Source organism: Ammospiza caudacuta, chromosome 8 (genome assembly GCF_027887145.1).
Source record: "Ammospiza caudacuta isolate bAmmCau1 chromosome 8, bAmmCau1.pri, whole genome shotgun sequence".
NCBI classification, from domain to species: domain Eukaryota; kingdom Metazoa; phylum Chordata; class Aves; order Passeriformes; family Passerellidae; genus Ammospiza; species Ammospiza caudacuta.
The window spans coordinates 19,933,068-19,955,320 of record NC_080600.1 but is presented as its reverse complement, the minus strand read 5'-3'; the positions used below and the strand labels follow the sequence as shown (position 1 = coordinate 19,955,320).

General features: G+C 40.3%; 1 protein-coding gene across 6 annotated transcripts in view; it reads left to right on the top strand.

Annotated features, from left to right (window-relative positions):
* Window positions 1-9,403: 9,403 nt before the first annotated feature.
* NBEAL1 (neurobeachin like 1) overlaps window positions 9,404-22,253 on the top strand; it is a 72,666-nt gene continuing 59,816 nt past the window's right edge. For 5 of the 6 annotated variants that reach the window (XM_058809470.1, XM_058809469.1, XM_058809472.1 and 2 more), the window contains exon 1: window positions 9,404-9,769. In XM_058809470.1, coding sequence (XP_058665453.1) covers window positions 9,719-9,769 — 51 coding nt within the window. In that variant the 5' untranslated portion in view covers window positions 9,404-9,718. The remainder of the gene's footprint in view (window positions 9,770-22,253) is intronic. The other variant, XM_058809471.1, reaches the window with a different exon arrangement.

Sequence of the window (22,253 nt, the reverse complement as noted above, 5' to 3'; positions counted from 1 at the left end):
TAGGTAAAGAATATCTTTACATCACCTAGGGAAAGGCTGGCAGGGCTAGCTGATAAAAACTTCTGTTGTGGGCTGATGTATGCAACTTGGTTATGATCATACTGTGTTATTGTACAATGATACAATGTTAAATCAGATTTGCAACGGGTACAGTTTTCCTAACATAAAAGCTGTGTCTGTTAAAGTGAGGCAAAGGATTAATACTTGCAAAGGTACTTTTCTCATTATTTTGATATCCTTTCAGTATGAGCCATAGCAGCAGGAATGTCTTTTAGTGGCATAATTCTGAAAAGGCCACATTTTTCAGGCCTGGTCATGAGCAAGTGCCACACATCATCCACAAACTGCATGAATACATTTGCTCCTATTGTCTTGATACAGATTCCTTATAAATCACATCTCTTGAAATCATAAAGCATCTTCCATTTACTTGCTATCACATGTGTGATCATACCCATTTGTTGGCACACCTGAGCTCTTCCCCATGGGTAAGAATTCAACCTTTTCCATTCATTTCAAAAGAGTGAATCTTTTTGCAATCCCAACTCCAGAACAGAACACGATTTCTCAGAAATACACATGGAAACAGGCAACACTCCCTTTCCTGTATGTCTGTCTTGTTTAGTAATGTCAAAATCAGTTAAACTTCTGTCTTTTCTGTATTTTTGCTATTTGCCACTGCAGAATTCTATTTCCCACAATATTCAGCTCTATAAAAAAGGAATGCCCCGAGGTCAAATGTTGGATCTTACTGATATTTGTCCCAGCCTATGTCCATCTCCCTGAGATCTGGTCCCTCAATGTCTGATATAGCTCTTGGATCTTGTATGAAATGCCAAAATCCAGGGCAGACTGTATTTATTGAAACCTAGGGAATAGAGAAGCATTCTTGACTGTGGTGCAGTAAATGCCAAAAATTGTCTCTTTGCAGAGGCTGGCTGACACACACTGAGTTACTGCTCTCATACTAAATAAACAGTGAATGCATTCCAAAACCCTGGTTCAAACAAATCTTTCTTCAAACAAATTAAAGTTGTGCAGTCCAGAGGGAAATCTTATTTCTTTCACATTTTCAGGGAAGAGGAGGAATAGGTTTAAAATATATTCACAATCAGCCAGTGGTTCATGATAAGTTAGGGCATGATAAGTTACATAAATTTTAAAGGTCCAACTGCACATTGCTGGTAAGTGTAAGTGAAGGGAAAATCTGATTCTTTCATCTAAGTTCTCTATTTTCACAAGTTTTCAATCTAGGAATAGATCCCAGCTCTATACTTATCAGGGATACTACTGCTTTTCAGCAAAGTTCTGGAGACTTTTGGGAAGAGAACACAGTACAGAGAGCACAGAACTATTAGGACGCTGCAACCTTATGTAGTATGTGTTTAATTTTAAATCACTTCATCTTGGCTTGAAATGGTAGGCTTTGACTTTGTTTTGCCTAGAACACATTCTGATAATGGAGTCCTTGAATAAAACCAAGCAACTTTTACAGCAGTTGGGGAGACTGCTTAAAACTCACATCTCTCCTTGCTAATGTCAGAGACCTCATTTAGCCATTATTTCACACTCACATGACCCACCAGTTAGTGATGCTCACCAGCCCTTCCCTGACAACACTGGAGAGGAAAATAGAACTATTCTTTGCCCTTCTTGTCCTTTCTTTTGTACATGGGACACTACCTCTGCCCTCCTGCCTGTCCTTCACTGCATTAAGTAGGCTGTTCAGCTACTGCAAATATTTGGTGTACATAAAAACACCATGCTTCAGCCAGAGGGAAATGGAGCATGAGCAACTTGGCTCTCAGGGCAGAGGTGTGAAAAAGCATGTTTCCTCTTGCTCACAAACACCTAATATTGTGCATTTATGGGAACTGCACAGCGTAAGGAATATGTGTGTTAGCATGCTTAGCTAACACAGATTTGCAAAATAACATAGCAGTTCAGGTACAGTATCTGCTTGTCTGCTTAGAACATGAAATCAAAATACTTCATTTGTCTTCAGCAGGAATAAAATAAAGAAAGAAGAGACCAGTTCCCCAGACAGCAATTAGCATATGCCTACTTACTGCAACAAAGTATCTGGTTCAGTAAGTGCAATTGAGAACCTGGGCTCTGTAGTCATGTGTAGATTATGTGCTGGCATTCCTCTGGCAAAAGGCAAGAACCAACAGAAATAATTATTCAGAGATCAGAGTGATAGGTAGGGTGTCTGCATTCTAGATTCTGCCACAGTCTAGAGCTTAGGAGTAGTTAAACTTCTCCAAAATATTCCACCTGAGATAGGGATGGTGACAATTCCTATTTTTAAGGACCACTTAGGGGCTGCACTTGCTTTTGTTTGCAAATGTTCAGAGACTCTCAAGGAGACATTAAGAACAAGTTGAGAACAAGTTAAGAACAAGTTTTCACTGGCAAGTCTTCTAGGCTCCTGCAGCTTGCTTTAAGGTTGGTAGCAGTTTATATCGTCTTAGGTTTTTAAGATGTCAGACAAATAAGTTTGAAATAACCTATATCAAACAAATGTAAGGAATATCACCAAACAATATCACTTAATTTAATATTTCTAACTTGATTTTACTGCTCCTAAGATCGGCAGTCCAGCAGACCTAAAGTGCTCAGTGGCTTGTGTTGGACAGGAGAGTCTTTTTTTTTTTTCCAGTATCATTAAGAGATGTGAAAACTTCATCACGATTCAGATGTAGTGGAATTATTCCTTCTTTGTCTGTCTTCCACATTACAGAAGATTTCTAGAAACCCAGGACTGGGAGCATGAGGTGGGCACAAAGTTGAATGAATTTGTGATAAAGTCATCCACAGAGCTATCAAAGAGCAAATAGGGTTTCACTTTCTCTAAATGCTCCCAAAATCTTGTCAAAAGGCTGCTAACAGGATACTTTCAGCATGAAATAATGATAACAGTCGCTCCCCACTTTCAGAGTCCCAAAGGGAGATCCACCATTCTCTAGTGGAAAGGAAGAGAAAGGAAGGCAGCACTAATGATCTGCACATACTATAGAAAATGAATATAAGGGCTTTGCTAGTCCTAGGGCTCAGCAGAAGCGTCCCTATGGACCCTTGCAGTCTTTGGATTGCTTTGTACAACCTAGGCAAAACCCAGTCAGCTTTCAAATACTTGGCAGTGTGATTGGGAGTACTTCTGTTTTATTGCAGATGTCTTTCTTTGAGGGCTGCTCCTGTGACAGCACCATCAGAGCTGCATGCCTTCCTCAACTCCTGATAAAGTGGAAACCAGCTGCTGCATATCTATCAACGTCCCAACTACACAGGCCATCAATACTTCCTGAAGGTGGAACCTCTCCTGACTGCCAGCACTGTGTAGGCTTCAATGTAAAAAAAACCCAAAACCAACAATGACAAAAACTTTCAGACCTTAGAGAAAAATATTCTTCATTTATGATTATGAAAATCCCAAATTCCACCTATAATTGAGCCCATGGGCTAACTCCATGCTTGAATTGATGTACCTTTCATCTTGAGTTGCCCCATAAAAGCAATGGCCTTCACAGAAGTATTTGTTCTGTGAGTATACTGGCAAACTGACAGCAAACAGTGTCATCATGAAAATATTGCATACCAAGCCTCCAGCTGTGACACTGGATGGCTTAAGACAGAACTAAGCATTTACAGTATTTACCAAGTTTATTAATAAAAATTGTTTCTAGCAATGACTATTTAAAATGCTACAGGTAGCAAAATAAATCTTTCATTTGCTCATTCACTTCATGATTAAGAAACATCCAACAAACAAACAGTCCTGGTGCCCAGTAGTTCCTGCTACCATTTGGCATTAAATCCAGATTTCTGCACAGGATTGAATTGCTCCTACTTCCAGCTCAAGGCCTACACTGTGCTCTTTTGTTTAGCCAGGACCTCACACCATTTGGAGGCATGAACTCATGTTGACCCTCCACAGCACAGAAGTAGCTGCTTTCCCCAGGGCCTGGGGTTAGGAACCAAAAGAGAGACCTGTTATATTAAGGTTTCTACAACCAGTTCAGTGTGCAAGTGGGCCCCCACAAGTCTCTCACATACTCTAACAGCACACTGTTTACACTCCACTGCAAAATCTTTAAAACTTCATTTCAAGTTTTACAACAGTAGCCATCATTCAGGTCTCTATACCCTTTCTGTGCTCAGGAGTTAGGCTAGCCAAGTCCCTGGGATATTCACAAGGGCACCTCTTTGGTTTCACATCCCACTCAGAAGCAGGCAGTGTGTTTGCAGCCAACATCTAACTTTTGGGAGGCTGTAGTACTAATATTTTGCAACCCCACCTCTAGTCAAAGTTAGAGCTTTCCTAAGCCCATTTTCCCTTAGTTACTTCCCTTCATTTGCCTTCTTCCCCAAACCAAGACAAGTTAGGCTCCAAGTTGCTATAGCAGACATCCTTGAGACAACCTTACCCTGCTCAGCTAAGAGGGAATTAAATTCAAACATATCAAGAGAGACTACTAACCCCTACACATCCTTCAGTCTTGGTTGCTGCTATGTTGTTTTTTTCCTGACACACTGATTGCTTTCAGGAATCACGCTGCAGATCCGTACTGCTGAGCACTGCAACATAGTGAAATGATTCATTAAATACCCTTTTATCTAAAGCAGAATGATTTCAGGTGCAAGTATGGTAACTTCACTGATTCCTGGCACTGAGATTGTACAGAAAAGGATGGCTTACTTTGAGTGAGAACTCAGTTCGGTGAAGGAAAGAGAACAATTTTTATGATGCAATCTTCTGCAGTAACAACTGGTGCCTTCAAGCATCTGCAAAAGAAAGACAGATGTAGCACAAATCTACATGTTAGCTCTTGCACAGCTAATCTAAATGACAGCAGAGGAGAGGAGCAGTCCTGAGACTCAACTCTCATCTCGAATTTGTGCTGTTTGCTTAAGAATCTAGGCAGATCAAAGCATATAAACACATACTATCTATTTAGTCTGAAAGGGTCTTTAGGAGGTACCCCCACAAGAACATTCCTAGCACAGCTGCAAACTTAAGGCAGCCCATACTACAAAAAAGGGAGCAGAAGAGATCAGGTCACTGCCTGAGCCTTTGACAACGGCGTAGTTATTCTACTGAAGGCCCCCTGTGGAAACAAGCAGAAAGGACAGGCAAGGACAAAAATACTCACCAGGGTTCCATGCTACCCTGGGGTAAATTCCTTTCTGAATTTAAGTCTGGTGAATGGCTTCACCCTGCATATCTGAAAGCAGGGCAGGCAGGGGGACTTAATGCTATTAGCCAGACCATCACCTCCCATCTTTAGCTGTGGCCAGTCTCCAGCACTTTGAAAGAAAGTAATTAAAATCCCTAGATACCAGTTTATATGTCAAGGGACAAACAAATTCCTTCCCACTTTCAAATTTTACAAACAACTAACAAGCTCTGAATTACCTCTGGTACAAAGTGAATATAGTAACAGAAGGAGAATTAAACATTAGGTTTGCTGACTTAACTAACAGAATAATTGCAAACTCATCTGGCAATCATAGCCAGAGAAATTCAAATCACCCTCAGCAAAACATCATCACAGAGACCTTGGAATCTTACAAGGACGAGCTTGCCTCTTTCCAATAGCCACACCAAATCCAATCACAAGTTATTTTGGCTAGAATGTCCAGAAATTAGCATCCAGAAAGTCTTATTTCTTTACATTCAGTAAGAGGTGTTTTGATAATGGAAATTTTACATGCAACCACAAGGCCATTTGTTTACTTCCACTGTAAAGATTACTCCTTGCTTCTGTCCAAGAGCCTGTTTGTAAAAAAAAAAAAAAACAAGGTGTAATAATTGAGGAGCAGGTTCCTTTCTAAGCTAATTTCTACATCCATTTCTATTTTAGGTCTTTATTGTTGGTAAACAAAGCATTAGCTTTAAGACATCAAAAAAAAAAAGCTCAGCTAAAAGCTTTGCCATACATTCATCTCAGCATGACTTCTGTTGGTCTGTGGCTTGGTTTCAGTAGAAGCCTTTGGGCTAAACAACAGGCCTGAGAATATCTAAAAGCCAAATACAGATTTTTGCCTGATTTATTTGCATCCACAGAAAAGAAGCATAATCTTGCAAAAGCAGTATTATAAGGTATGTGGCTTTTCCTGCCACTTCAGAGGTTCCTGGACACAAAGTTACAATCCAGTGTAGTCCATTTCTTTGTTAAATCTTTCCTCAAGACGAAATTAATGCCTTCTCCTTATCCACACCCTTCTTTCTATCCAATCTGTTACCTGGACTCGCTGACAAACATGTTCACTCCACAGTAAAATGACTGAGTTACTAATTTATGGCTCCTGATGAGAGACATTAAAACCCAAAGTAATAAACAAAGTATGAGAAATAACCACTGTTGTAAACAGTTACCACAAGACAGCAGCTAAGGGACAATGAAATACTAATGAACACTGCCGACCTGACAGTTCAAGGTCCATGAGACAATTGGTGTATCATTATGGAAGAGCAGGCAATGAAAAGTCTAGCAATTATCTCACAGCTGAAGCAATCCATAAACATATTTTAAAGTACCCATCTATAGCTGGCAAGGCTTCTCTTTACACTTTCCTCCATTCTTTGATTTCCATATCATTTGCTGAGTATTCGTGTAGGTAAGTACACTGAAATATAAATTCACCTAGAAGTATACTCCACCTGCAGAGACAAACCTGTAACCCACCTTTTTCCACTGACCTCTCCCATTATTGCCCATATATCTATGTAAGCAAATATCTATCATAGCAAATACTAAATATCTGTCTGTACAGGGAAAGACTAAACTTGACACACACCCACTGATGCAGACACCCCAAAGCCACCTCAACAACTTTACAGGGAGCTTCCTGGCTTAGGAAAACCTCTAGAAGGTCAGACCAGGAGACCACTCACCCTGAATGACACAGGAACAGACTGTTCTGTTGCAAATCTCAAATGCTTTAGTTTCCATCTAGAGCACCTATATAAGGCAAGAACTGCCTACACAAGCAGCACTTACTGCCTAGGCCCACTAAAATAACTACATTGCTACAACTCCAGCAGAGTGGAAAATGGCTGCTTTATAGTCTGGGAGCATCCGAATTACGGGGGTGGCAGCACTTAGCCAGGGAGGAGTCTCCCATTTCTGTCAGAGGAAGGCTTTTTATTGCTTCATTGGAGGCTCTTGCAGGACTGGTGTGTAGGAGCAGCTGCTCTTACAAGAGTCAGTAATGCAAAAAATCAGAGCAATATCTGAAGGCAGGATTAGAATTTTTACATGGCTTTGCTAGGGCCTGACTTCTTCAAAGGGAGCAAGTTGTAAGAGAAATTTGAAATAAGCTGTTGTTTAGTCTAGAAAAGGCTGCAAAAAATGTGATAAGAGTTTGTAACTCAAAAGACCTGCTAGAAAGAGCTTCCTTTTATCAAATTACTGCAGAAGGGTCTAATAACAGTGGTTTGCATTGCTAGAAAGGTGGTGCAGGTTGGCTGTTAGGGAGGAGCTCCCAGCAGTAACTCAAGCCCTGAGCTAAGTCTCTCAGGGAGGAGGCAGGCTCTCTTTTTTCCTAGACATGTTTCACCAAAGGCAGTCCAGGGTGGTTTAAGCTCAGCAGATCCTGCCCTGGGGACAGAGTTAGATTCTAAGCTCCTATTTTTTTCTTGATGGAAAAAATTATCTTACATCCTAAAGGCAGCAGAATATTGTGGCTAGCGTCAAGTATCAGAGCACATGTATCACACAACTAAAAATAATTTTACAGGCTCATTTTTGTCAGTGTTCCTCCGTCCGTGCTAGATACTATGTTTAGATATTGCAGTAAAAGATACTTCTACCACTCCCACAGTGGTGATCCACGTGAAACAACATTGAGCACAGATTAGCTCTTGAATTTCTCCAGGAAAACTTCACTGATATGCTAAAAACAAGACAAATATGCAAAAGCTTGTTGCAAGAATGTATCTCAGTCTGTTTTTGGGCTCCTGGTGATACTTATCCATCCCTAGAAAAAATTAATGTAGCAGACACTACAATGATATTGCAGAGTCAATTCCTTTGCAAAGGATTTCCAAAGCTTTTATTAGATCATTGCAAAGATGTGAAAATCCCCTGAAAGTGGATCAACTGTGTAATGAATGGCAATGCTTTATTGCATGAAGCTGCAGGAACCCAAGTGAAGAGATGATCCAGTGGCAGAAGGACCAGGGCTGTGGGCAAAAGCTGCAGCTCTGTGATTCTCCCAGCAAGCTAGGGAGATGCCCCATGTCTCCTTAAACTGCCTCCTCCCTGCTTTGGAGTCTGACACAACATTAACTTCCAGCCTCACTGTCCGAGGGAGCAGGAGGACACAGAGGGAAGCCCATTCCCTGGGGAGTCATGCCAAGCAGATCCAGTTATTGAAGGAGCAGGAGGAAGTTCCTTCACTGGAGTGCAGTGCCTTGGCTGTGTGTCAGCACAGGCCGGTGTGCTTGGGCAGCGCCACTCACAAGCTGAGGGATGTCTTTGCATTTCTCCTTTGGAAATCTAACTTTAGTTCCTTAGTCCTACGCAAGCTCTGCATACAAGGTAGGGGGCTGCATACAGGGGCAGCAGGTTGGATGTGTGGATATATCCATGCTCCGCAGGCTATGCTGGTAGGCCTCTCTGGAGCGTATGTAAAACGCGTGTATGTGCTTGGTAACCTTTATTAACTTATAAAGCAAAGCAGTGCGGAGGTTTCCTGAGATGATCAGGATGGGGATGCTGATTCTTTACGGGCACGCTCCTAGTGCGGCCGAGGGGCGCAGGCCGGGCAGGAACAGTCGGCTCTGTGGGTGACACGCCGCAGGCTGCGGATGCCTTCTCCACCGGCGCCGCCCTCGCCCCGGCCGCCCCGGGCGGGCGCTGCCCCTGCCCGCTGCCAAGATGGCGCCCGCGGCTTCCCCGCCCCTCAGCGGCGGCCCGGGGCGTGTGCGGGAGCGCGGGCGGGGCGGGCGATGTGGCGACGCTCGGCCCCTCCTGCCCGGCCGCCACTCGCCGCGGCCCGGGTAGGCTGCGGGAGAGGCCGCGGCAGCGCGGCGGGAGCTGAGGGAGGCCGGGGCGCGGTAGGTGGCGGCGCGGGGCGGCCGGTCCCGGCCGGGAGCGGGCGGCGGCGCAGCGCGGGGCTCCTCCCGCGCCCCGCGGCTCTGTCCGGCAGCCGCTGGCCTGTGGGGCCCGCCGGGGTCCGGAGCGGCCGCGGAGCCCGGGGCAGAAGGGCGGTGGCTGTGGCTGTCACTGCCGGGCCGGGAGCGGCCGTACCCGGGGCTCTGGCGGCGCCGCTCGGCTGCCCTGCGGCTTTCCCCTGCCAAAGCGAGCAAGCGCCACGGACACCGAACGGCCGAGCTCTCCGTCAGCGGCAATAGTGACAGAGAGCAAAGCGGTGCGACTGCCGCCGCCCCAGTGCCCAGGTTGTCTGTGGGCTTTAAGTGCGAATTTGTTTTCCTTCCTCCACCAAAGGCCTGAAGGGTGTGTTTTCACTTTCAGAGATTAAAACCGAAGCGGCACTGGCGAAGAACGGACATGCTTGACACTTGTCTGCAGTTGCTTGTGTTGCGCCTCGTTGTTTACTCGCAAAGGAGAGACTGAGACTCTTTCTTGGCTTCTTCTCTGGTTATGATATAATAATAAAGCAAAACTGTGGAAAAAGCACCTGGGAGCTGAGCATGGTAGGATCTTGAAGGGAAAAGTACCTGGGTTCGACGGGAAGAGGAAGGGGAGGAATGGCATCCCGAGAGAGACTGTATGAGCTTTGGATGCTTTACTGCAATAAGGTAAATATTTGTGTTTGTTTGCTTTTATCCTCTCTTGTTTGGTCAGGTATTTAAACTGTAACATCTTTTTTCTTGGAAATTGCATAGACATGATTAGCCTCTGAAAGGATGTAATTGCACTTCTTAGACTTACAGCCTCATCCCATGGTTTGCTGTTCAAGTTGGTCTTTTTATGTTTGAGAATTGCAGTGTTCCTGGGTCAGTTTAAGCAGTTATTGTAGCTATATATTTTAACTATGTGAATGCACACGTTTACATAATTCATTTTGTAGCAATTAAACTGCTATGTATTAATTTAATTAAGTACTGCCTAGTATTCAGCTTTTTACTTGCTGATTTCTGAACAGCTTCAATTTTATTTAACCTTTTTTAGCAAAATCCTTCCCAAAGAACAGATTTGTTAAGTTGCTCCAGAGTCTGCCTTTGCTGGCTATTGCCATAATATCTACATACTCCATTAGTAGTGAATTTCCTTCACCTGGCAGAAATAATACAAAAATGCTGTCCTGCTTCCATTTGCTTTTTATAGTGTAAAGCAATTAATGTGTTTAAAGCACATACCCTGATTGCTGCCGGGTGTGCCGAGTATGTAGAGAAATTGGATTGCAGATTATCAGAATAGGTGGTTGTAAAATAAGTAGCATACAGAAAACAGCTGTAAAGGTGGAGGAAAGGACTGATCTACTGTCATGCAGGAGCTCAGTGGCAAGGGTAGCTTTCCATGGCCTTATTCTCTGGGTTGTTTTGCGTTTTTGCAGTCTCATGCTTCGTTTGTATTTCGGTTTCTTTAAGTCTCCAATCCAGTAGGACATAAGGGTAGAACAGTCCTTCGCTTGTTCCTCCCACCTCATTTCTAGAGAATGTGAGATGTTAAGTACAGACCATTTAACACAAGTGCACAAAGTACTTGTCTTAATTGTATTGTTTCCTAATTTTTGTACCGCCTTAATCCTCTACACGGTGTTAGACCTAGTGCAAACATAACGGCGTGGTACCAGTTCTTACTGCTCCCCGTGTGGGTGATCTGCTGGCTTGGACCTTTGCCTTTTAAACCAGTGTAGTAATGATAATGGCAGTAGGAAGTGGAGTAGCACTGGAGAAGATGGATGTTTTGCCCGTGAGTTCATCGATGTGAGAGGAACAAATGCACTTGGAATACATTCAGGGAATCCAGACTTGACTCAGCTTTGGGAGACACTAAGGCAGCAGAAATGAGCCAAGTTCTGAATTTCTTTGATTGGCTATTCTTTGGCTCTTTCCTCCCTTGTTGTTTAAAATATTCTTCTGTCTGTCTTGGACCTACTCCCCCTTTGCTGGAACCTTTCATTCAGATTGTGTGCTATCTGTCTCCATGTTGTTCATAGCAGGAAGTTTGCATGAAGGAGTGCTATTTAAAATGTGTAGTTTAGATCACTTAGGGGATGTTCAGTTACTTTATGGGAATGATATGCACAATCTACTCAGCTGTCAGGTGGTAGAGGATGAGCTGTTTGAAATAAATAATCTTTTCATATGTTCAGTCTCCTCATTAGCTATCAGTGACTTTTTGGCCTTTTTTCTTTCAGACCCATATATTAAGGGCATGATAAAATGAATTTGTTTGTTGATAAGGGCTTGTTCCTAAGTAACAAAATATGTATTTTAAAAATAAAATGGAGTTTCTTCAACATATGAGGGCAATTGGAGTGATCCAAAAAAGGGGAGTCTTCTCTTCACTTTTTCAAGAAGTGTTAAGCACAAAACAGGTTTCTTCCCTATCTCTCAACTGGTTCAGGTTAAAATGATATCTTATTCTGCTTCAGGCATGCATCCAGAATGACAGTATTAAGCTTGGTGAAGTTAAAAGCAGATGAAGAAGTTATATCTCCATCTTGGGATGTAAAATGTGGGAGGCCCTAAAGTAAATTAATTTATTCAGTCCACTTGGAAACATCTGTATATTGTGGTTTGTTCTTCTCAGAGCATCTAGCAGAATGGGAAGGTGTAGCAATAATTACCAGTGATAGAATATAGTGGTTTAGAGAGAAGTTGTTTAGAGCTGGGAGTGAAGTGTTTATACCTGCCTAGTGCAGTGCAGTATGTTGCACTGCAGTGATTGTCCCTGGATGACGTCCTGGGAAATAAAGCTAGGCAAATTCTTCAAACTAGAAAATGGCTGGAGAGTGACAGTTGAGTAAGGCACAGTAAATTCCTATTTATTGTGCCACAAATCCCAAATACGTCGCTTGAGCTTTTGCAGCCTTGTTAGCTACAGAAACAGTGAAATCCAAGCTACTCCTTTGTGATGCTTCCAACTGTTGCTAATGGTCTTGTCTTGATAATCGGGTCCTTCGTGATAATCTTTTAAATGCAGCCCCCTCTGCTAAAGCAGCAAGGCTTTTCACAGCTTTCAAGTGCTACATAATGCTGTGTTACCATCTATCCTGGGTCGTGACTTTTGTTCTGTGTGATCCCTTGACATCCCTGGCAGCATCAGGTGTCAGTTGCAACGCTCAGTTTTGTGCAAAGTAACACCAGGAAGGCATTTCTCAATTTTCATTGCTTCTTGAGCAGTTGAGGCATTGGAGATATGGGCAGATAGCAGCATTAAGCAGGGCCTTTGCAGGAGCAGTTTTTGGAAGACACCATGTATGAGGTGGTTTAATTTTTCTGGGGTTTTTTTTGTTGTTGTGGTGGGATTTTTTTGCTTGTTTGTGGTTTTTAAAAGTATTTTAAATTTTTTTTAAAGATAATATTTGGGTGTCTGCAAGAGTTTGGTTTTAGTTGGTATTCAATTGTTTTCATTTCGCACTTTCTAATCTAAGGGAGGGATTTGGTTTTGGATTTTTTTTCTCCTTCTGTTTCCCTAAAAGCTACAGATTGCAGTCGGCTGTTACAGATTAAAGTAGTAGCCACATTGATTTACAATGCTTCTGATGTTGCATGGAAGCAGTTTAAAACTTCTTTAGATTTAGTAAAATTTAGATTTGAGTCACTGAGGTTGTTACCATGTTGTATTATTCACAGCCTAAATCTGTTTTTGTCTTGAGTATTTTGTTGGCTTTGGTTTTTTTCTTTCTTTTTTTCAATTTGTTAAAGTTTCTGTATAGAGTGCCTTTTTAAGGATGTAACTTCCTGATGATTTTCAGTTTGAAATGATTTTAGTGGTTGGGGGATGTTTTTCTGTTCAGTGAACTGTTAATGTACAACACCTTTACTCAAATATTGATATGAATGTGAACTGCTGTCTTCTCATCCAAATGTTTGAATGAGCATTTTAAGATAATTGAGTTGTGTAAAATAGGTTGCAACATTTTTTTCCAGGTGACTGATAGTTAAAAGCCTTCAATAACCTACAGAGGAGCATGGAACACTCCTTATTTAAGTGCACATAGAGCAGATAGCTGGAAATGCTTTACTAATGTAAGTGTACAGCAGGAGTAGAGCTCCATGAGGTAGAAGAAAAGGACATGCTTTCATGTGTGTCTGTGACTTCTTTGGATTTGTGACAGAGCTAATCTACCAGTTTTGTCTTGTAACATTAGACTGTCGTGGCTGCAATATTACTATGGTAATATTGCTATTGCTATTGTGATATTGGTTGACTAACCTTTTATTAGATATCAATTTTATATCAGTATAGAAAATTTATTTCTCTTTCATTATCCTCTGAAGTAGCTTTTGCTGCAGATTCAAATTAAAGAGATTCAACCTTTGTCCTATCTGTAAGATTTTAAGTATATGTTGTAGTTCACCTCCAGTTGTTCTGTTAGGTATTTCAGACTCTTAGACATAAAGCATGTCAGGATTTCTGGTATTTTGGATTTTATTCAGAAAGTGTTCAGATAGCCTTTTATGTGGAGATTTTTTTCTAATCTGTGAAAATAAGAGATCCTAGCTGCCTTCAAAAGGGATTTCAAAGGCATTAATTCAAGCACTTGACTGCAACATTCACATCAGCTTTCATGATACTACAATGATTCTGAGCTTTTTCTTACACTCTTGTCTTGAATATAGCCCTGATTTCATTTAAACACTGCCTTTTCCTGTGAGATGACACAATGATTTCAAGGGAAAGCTGTGAATGTTCTTCACTCAGTTTGGGGCCCGTGCTTCTCATTTCAAGAGGGAATGTTCAGCCTTGGTGTCATTGATACAGTCAGGGCTGTGTGTGTTAGCTGATCATAATGATCTGGTCTTTACTAATGCAGAGAGCTGAGGCAGTCACATCCCTTGCTGTGTTAAGAGCAGCAGACCTGTGCATAAGCTGTTATCTCAAATGTGCTTTCTTACCTTGTGCTGCACCTCTCATTTGTTTTTACAAAATGTGATTGTATTGAAATAATACACTACAATTGTAGTTTTCTCTCTGGCGCAGTGAGGGATATCTTTGTATTATAAATATCTTCTCATTTGATGTTGTAACATTGTTTCTCAAATAAATGTGCCTTTAGGCAAATTGTGCTTTGCTGTGGTGAAAAGCATGTAATTCAACAAGAACATAATAATCATTGACATGGAATTGTAAGCCCCATGTGAAACACTGGCCATGGCATCTCAAATGTGATCTCATCTGGCTTGGCTTGCCCTTGCCTTCCTTCTTGGGCAGTTGCTGACTTGTCAGTGATGCAGATCACATTGCTATATGTTGCCTTTGTTAGAATTTGATAAAGAATGATTCAGCTTACACTTAGATGAATTTGAGCAAACCAAGTGCTCAGTAAAAGTAGTTTTTAGTAATTCACTGTCATGTAAATTCATGCCTCTGCTGAAACAGTGAAGTCTTTGAAGGAGTTGCTGTGTAAGATATCTTTTCTGTAGATTGTTTTAAGTAATTTTTTTCGTTCCTAGGGACTGTAACCTGTAGAAGAACACGTCACTTGTGGCCATGTGGTGACAAAAATATCTTTGTTCTGTCTCTATTCAAGAGGCTGAACTAAGAATGGATAGAGATAACAGTTGGTCTTATGAATTAACAGTTGGTCTAATTCTGAATTAACTGCTATTTAAAGAGCTGTCTCCTAGTCCAAGAACTAACATAATTCTGATATTTACAAATATAGAACTTCTCATATAAATAGCTGACATCAGTGTATGAGCCATCAGTCTCTGGAGTGGCTGTTTCCTTCCTTAATTATGGGCCAGGGTGACCTTGTGCTGGTAGTTGTTCAGACACAGAACAGAGACTGACACAGAGAATGCAGATTTCAGGTTGCAGTGAGGCAGCAGATAAATCTAAACAGGCAAAGATGTAAGAGAACCGTAACATTTTACAAGCTATGAAGAAATGACTGTTGCTCATTCTTTCATACAAGCAGCTGTGCATATATGTAGCTGCTACTGCTGGACAAAGTAGAGTCTCAGGTTTGTTGGTGTATTTGATGTAAGATTCAGGGTTTTAGTGTAGTCCAACATTTAGAATTTCCACATGTCTATGGGTTTGTGGATCAGCACTTTACAGAACCATAAGAAACATCCGGTTCTGAACACGCCAACAAATAATTCAGATCAAGCTTTTATTGATGTGAAAGAGTCGAGTGTCTCTTAAATGGAATGATATATCACAAAGCTGTGAGCACAGGCTTCTGCTTCTATATGTGATGCTCTAATATAGAGAGAAATTAACAAACCCTGCATTGTTGTGTGTGTCTGAGTTACAGCTCTTTTAACTTGGCCAGCTGGGCAGCCTTGGAGATGACGTGTGTCCTGGTGAGAGAATATTGCCAAATCAACTCAAATATGCAGTATGTTTGTGCTGATTCTGAAATGAGAGAAAGGCTTGCTAGCTGCCCATTGAACAGCTTTGGAGCTTGAGGCCTGAATCCAAATGTTGTCAGTAGACACTGTTAAAATATTTACAGGCTTCAGAAAGGTTAAACAGCTTCTGTACGAGAGAGAAGAGCTTCTCTAATTACTGAGCTTTTCTTGCTGAAAGAATTATATGTGAGTATGGGAACAAACATCAAAACATGCACATCTCAACAGTACCAATAAGCCCCTTTTTCTTAAAAAAACCCACTAATTTGCTCAAGCCCAACTCTTCCAATTTAGCTTCTACTAAATGGGAGGCTGCAGTGGAGGACAGTGGGAGAGATGACAGGGAGCACCAAGAAATGAAAACTGTATTTGATTATTTTCCTCATAAACCCTGTCTTGAATTTGGTATCTCAGTCTTCTCCAAGTATGTGCAAATCTAAACATTAGCTGTGAGTTCTCTGTGCTGGTAAGATGTTTGTGTGTGTTGATGCATTCTCTGATTTTTAAAGCATAGTCCAATTTATGGTTGAGGATTACATTTGCCTTTAGTAAGCAATGGGAATAAGTGATATTAAATACATAGTGAGTGGGTAAAGCTCCTGGGAGTAAAGCAGGGTATAGAAAAGAAGTGTGTTATTTACAGATATCTGGCTCTAGTTAATTGTGCTGGTCATTTAAAAACTGAACTAGCAGAAGTGCAGTGGATGCCAAACAGAATTTGGGCAAGTAACCCATATTCTGCTATGCTGTAGTTTTTGAGGTTTTTTTTAAGTGTTCTTCTGAAAAGTGAATTTGGGGATTTTAAATGATACCCCTTCAGTCTATACATGAATTATACCTTCAGTGCATAGTTCAGCTTCAGTATTTTAAGTAAGGCCAGGTGAGACTGAAGAGGCAAAACCAAATAGTTAAATACATAGCTAATGATACAGAAATTTATTTTAGTTTAATTTGGTATAATCACTTGACACTTTGAAACAAATACTTTTGTCTTTGAAACAAAGCCTTTTTTTGCTAAGCTGTGTTCCATTTCTCAGCCTTATCTGCTGGAACACATAGCTAGACAATATTTAGCTGTTGATATGGTGAAATAGGCTGATGTTTTACTGTTGTAGCACCATCCTGCTTCCTTTCTGTCTGTGATAAACTTGTATTGTCTCTTGCACTGCATTGAAAGTTAGAAACTCAGTGGCGCAAAAGCTGACTTTGTGTGTTGGTGCTAAAATTCAGCCTTTTTCTCTTGTCAGATAGTGGCAAAATTTGGAGTTTATAAGCAGTTAAGAGTTCAAGTCTTACATAAGGTAGAGTTTGAATTTTCATTAAATTTAGGCTAATCTTGTCACTGTAGACTTTTGGCATCATGTTAGTTCAGTTATCTTTGAATCATTTAGGATGCTTCTTGTTCCCCTTAAAATAAAGTTTCCAGTTGGTTCACAATGCCAAATTTGGTGGGAAAATTGAATGTTAATAGAATGAAATTTGTTACAGTATGGTAAGTTCCTGGTAAGTATTCTGTGTGGTGGACTCCAGAAGGCTGAAATAGGGTATATTGACTTGTACATGGGGCTTGCCTGGTGGAACTTTCTGTCAAATGTGAAGACATTAAAATCTGAATTCACATTAATTAGATTGGCATGGATGGCATCAGATACATGCCAGTTTCAAGCTACAAGGTTGTAATTGTATCATCATTGAAAAACAACAGCAACAATAAAAAAGGCAAGAGGAAGAAAAATAGAGGCTTTACTTCTATTTTAGTAAGAAAATTCTTTTATTTTGTTTTTCCAGTTTTGTTGGAGATCTGAAGTAAAAAGGAAAATTAATAAATTGTTTGGATTGTCTTTAAAGCAATACTAGAAGAGTAAAAATATTTTTGTTTTGAGAAGAAAAATACTAAACTTGACCTAAAGTTGAGAAGACAAGAAAAATACTAAACTTGAGCTAAATGCTATCATGATTGACAGCTATAGGCTTATTTTGGTATAAATCCCTATGCTAAAGAGAATTTTTAACTTGTCCCAAAATAGTGGTTTCTATCGTGATTCACTGCAACTTCCATTTATAAAACAAAGCATCACCACTCCATCCCTTTTGCTTTTAATTCTGGAAATGGAACAGAATGCTTGTGTGGATGTTGAAAATGGAAATTTATAGTTACTTGCCAGGAGCTTTTGGATCCACTGATTCAAAAATCACTATTTTGATTATAATGGAAAGTTGAGCCCAAAGGTGATTCCCCAGTCAATTAGAATTGATTGATTGAATTTATCAAGGCAGTTATGCCAATTTCCAATGGTTTATCATGAAATTTTTACTAATTCTAACTGTGGTGTTGCTGCTATAACAAAGCTTTTCATGTTTAATTTTGACATTTTATATGAAAGGTTCACAAAAAGCATAGGCACTGTCATATTGCACAGTAAAGGCTGCTAGGAGTTCTCATGCTGGAAATGTAGCCTTTTATGTCTGAAAACATGAAGAGAAAGAGCTCCCTTAACACAAATCTTCTAATTCCCAAATGAATAGTTTATTTCAAACAGTGTTGAGAAGTGTTCTGCAATTCTGCATTATGCAGACTACTTCAATTAATTTAAAGATGAGTAAACTCAGCAGTGATCTAAAGGCAATGTTTCATGTTTAGTTTCCTAATATTACATTTTGTAAGTCTAATTCAACCTTGACACCAAAGGATTGTTCTTATTTTGACTAAAATGCTTGGGGATGGGGGATTACTTATGATAATGCCAGTGAGATTTTTTGGTTGTGCTTCTAAGCTGAAATCCACTTTGAAGGTTGACTGAGAGCTAGCACGGGAGTCAGACCCGGCTGGCTGTTTGATGGCTGCATGTTAAATTTAACAACTTCAAACAACTGCCTTGTCCAACAAGTCGGGCTTGTCTGATAGCTGCACTCTGAACTGCCCTGCAGGGAATTTTTGCCTTTAGAGCATGGAATGTGACCCTGCCAAGAGCCTCGGGTGGATCCAGCTTTTGTTTTAGCAACTAATACTTCCTGAACATATCTGTAAAATTCTACTGAGCTTTGCCCTTCCATTCTTTGCCTGAAGCCTTAGTAGAAATGGAAGTCAATACTAAATCTGAAATAAACCCTTTATATAAATACATAAACAGTGTTGGTTTGAGGCCTTGGGTAAATGTACTTGTACAGGCACAGGGATGAAGGCTTTCAGCTGGGAGGACTTCAGTGCCAGTTTGGTGTAAAATGTTCTCATTTAACTGAGAGCTAGCTGTAAGATTAGTACTACCTGGCTTCTTAATGGATATAAAACATGTTATACTGGTTCAAAGATTTCTTGTGACCTTCTTGCATAGATTGAAAAATAAGAGTGTGTTAGAATATTTTTGTCATTCATTTAATCACTTTTCATAGAGACCAGGAAAGGCTCTTGTAATTTCCAGACAATTCAGTGTATGTAAGACAAGAGCCTGTCCCCAGCTAGTGTAGATTTTGGCTGTGATTTCTTTTCACTTTATTGCCTCAGAGAAGGTCCTGCCTGTCTGAAGGGCACCAGAGGAGATCCTCACTGGGCTATGGGCATGGTTCAGTGCTGGAGGTGGTGAATTGGGAGCCTGTGTCAGCTTATACATCCAAATTGCAAGTGTGAACACTCCATGGGAATCTTGATAATTGCTTGGCAGAATTTAGTCACAGTCACAGGCTTGCAGTGCACACTGGGGACCAGTACAATGGGTTTATTTAGCAAATGTTTTTTTCTTTCTAGCATTGTATTAACTAATTTGGAAAAGAAAAAAAAAAAACCCAACCTAACCCTCCTCTGACTGTTTCATGGGAAATGGGTTTAGTGTGTTATGGTTTGGAGTGGTTTTTGAGGTTATTTTCAGTACCTGTTAGAAACACTCCACTGCTCAGGCCTGGCAGTGTTTGGTTTTTTGTTTTTTTTTTAAAGTGTAAAGAGCTGTAGCAACTCTTACTGTGCTGAGAGGATCTTGGGAAAATGGAGGCCTGAAGGGTGGTGTGTCATTGTGCTGGGTTGGGTTATTTGTTTGTTTCTCTAATGAAAACCAGAGGTATTCAGGGAAGGGAAGGAACAAGGAAGTATTTTCACTTTCAGCTGCTCTGAGCTACATTTGATTTAATAGGCACAAAGGACTTATTTTTCATTAGTGCAGGTGAGTGACTGCTGTAGCACTTTCAAAGGCCTTCATTACAATGGGCTGAGCTCAGAAGCCTAAGCTTAGCCTCTGCCAACTTGTGGCTATTAACAAAAACTTTTATATTCCTGGGCTCTTTATTTTATTTTTCAGTGGTTTTTTCATAGACTTTTGTTACAATGACACCTTTAGGATAGCCTTGTTTCCATTTATCACTATGAAGAGAAATGGCTGACTTGAGTTTTATTTTACCTTCTTGGAGTTCAAGCCATGGGGAAGTTATCTTCCAGAAGTTTTAAGGCATACAGTTTCTATATGTGAATTATTATTCAAATAAATTACATAAATTTGACCTGCAGAAAAGCTAGGCAGGTTTCAGGTAAATAAATGAAAAGCTTAGACTTGTAACTAAGAATACTTTAAGGTTTCAGAAAACAGCATTTCTTATCTTGTAATTGAAAAGTTGTAACTGGTGAAAGGCATTTTATTACCACTTAGAAGCTTCTTCCTGCTTTTACTGCTTCTGCACCAATCAAAAATGTCCTTCTTGATTTCTTGTTGATCTAAGAGGACATGTGTGCAGAGTGTGTGTGGTGGGGCTGGAAAAGAATACCAATCCTCACATTGCTTTGTCACAGTTTAGCCTTGTGGTGTATTGCCAAAGCATACAGTGCTTTGTAAACTGTGCTCTCCAAGTGCATCTTCAGCCAGCCCCACAGAAAACAATTTGGGGCTGTTTTCTGACATCCAGCCTCCAGCTGCCTGTCTGCAGAATGATAACAAAAGGGTAACTTTCAGAGGGGAAATGCATTCCATAGGTTTTGCTGCTTCCTTAGGAAGACCACACATGTGATGTAGTAGCTCACAGTTTACAGTGGATCAGGTGCAGTTGAGGTTGCAGTTCAGTGATTTGTTGCCCTCAGTGGCATGGTGGATCCCATGGGATGCTCTCTTCTGACACCTAGTAACACAGATATTTGTCATATTGCAACATGCACTGGCTTGGAAAGTTGATCTGGCACTGGAGAACACAAATGTATTAATGTTAAATTAAGATAATTTGTGTTCTGCTCTTTATATGGTTTACCACTTCTGTTGTGGGACAATAGGGGATTGTTGAAAAGGTGAGTGGGGGGGAGGACTTAACAGAAATACATTTTTTTTTCATTTTTAATTCCATCAAATTTAAACTCCAGATTAAGTGGGACCAGCTGACCTCAAGAAAAAGTTCAGTTCAAGGTAAAGATGCTGGGTAGGATAATTGCATTGTACATAAAATCACAGTGTAAACAAAACTGTTATTACTGCCTGGTTTTGTTATGAACTTGGAATATTAAACCACTGTAAAAAGACTGTTTGTTCTGAACTATGATACCTTTGCTTTGGAAGAATGTAAGATGCATCTGATTAACATAGGCAGGTCTTCAGAAAGGTTGTATGTATTTAGCTGTGGTTTAGGACATTTGTATATACTTTGCCAAGGGTAACATTTACCATTTTCAGTTTCCTTTCCTAAAACTTTTTCAGTAAAATCTAAATTTTCTTGGAGCTTTCAACAGGAGACTGGTACCTAATAAAGAAAAAAAAAAACCCTGCACCAGATTTGAAGTTAGAAAGCTGTTTATAGCTTCTGTTTCTAACATTATTGACATCACTTACATGAAATATTTTAATTGTAGCCCATTTGCTAAATATTTTGTCAGTTTTTCCTGGAATGAACTTCTGCTTCACAAGTCTTCATTTTTGTTCATTTCTGGAAAGGAGGCATGCCTCTGTTAGCTGGTGTATAATGGAGATCTATTTCTTGGTGTTTCTCATGTTGCTAAGTGATCTTGTTTACTTTTTTGCCTTCATAATTTTTAAAAAAAAAAATTGTTTAAGTGGTTTTGAGTTAGTGATGGAAATCTCTAGATTTGACTCTGAGTCAGCTGTTGTATAAACTGTTTTCTACTGGCACATACCACTAGTGCTACCTGGTATTTTGATATAAAATCTGATTATTTTAATAACTTGGAATATTACATTATTAATTGACTGGCAGGGGATTGACATGAAGGGAGTTTGGTTGAATTGTGTGCTGCAGGAATAATCAAACAGCACAGCATTTCTTGTTTTTACCAGGAGCAGGAAGAGTTCTAGTGGCACAGCAAATTGAGCAGTGTGTGCTCTACAGGTAACCAGACACTTCTGGCTGTTTCATAACATGTGGTTTACTCTTGCCATCTGTATAAGTGCTATTTCTTGCAAATTTTGTCTGCCAGTGCTCTCTTATTCCCAGTCTGTACTGGTAGTTTTGAAAAGGCATTGGAGTTCAAAGATAAAGAAGCTTGAAACTAATTTAGGCTGTATCATTAAAAAGGAGCAAGCAGGCATTTAATATAACTTTGTCTTTTGCCCTACCCTTCCCCTTTTCTCCTTGACTTTTGTTAAAGCAATTTTAAGTCAGATAGTGTTGTTATTTGAACATCTTCTTTCATGGTAACCAAGAAAAACAGGTTTTTTACACAAGTTTACTGTTAGCAATTAGGAATGAGCCTGAGTTGTGTCAACAAAGAATTTTAATTTGGAAACATGAATCTAGTGTTTCTTGTTGGATTTCAAGGAGGAGCTTCTCA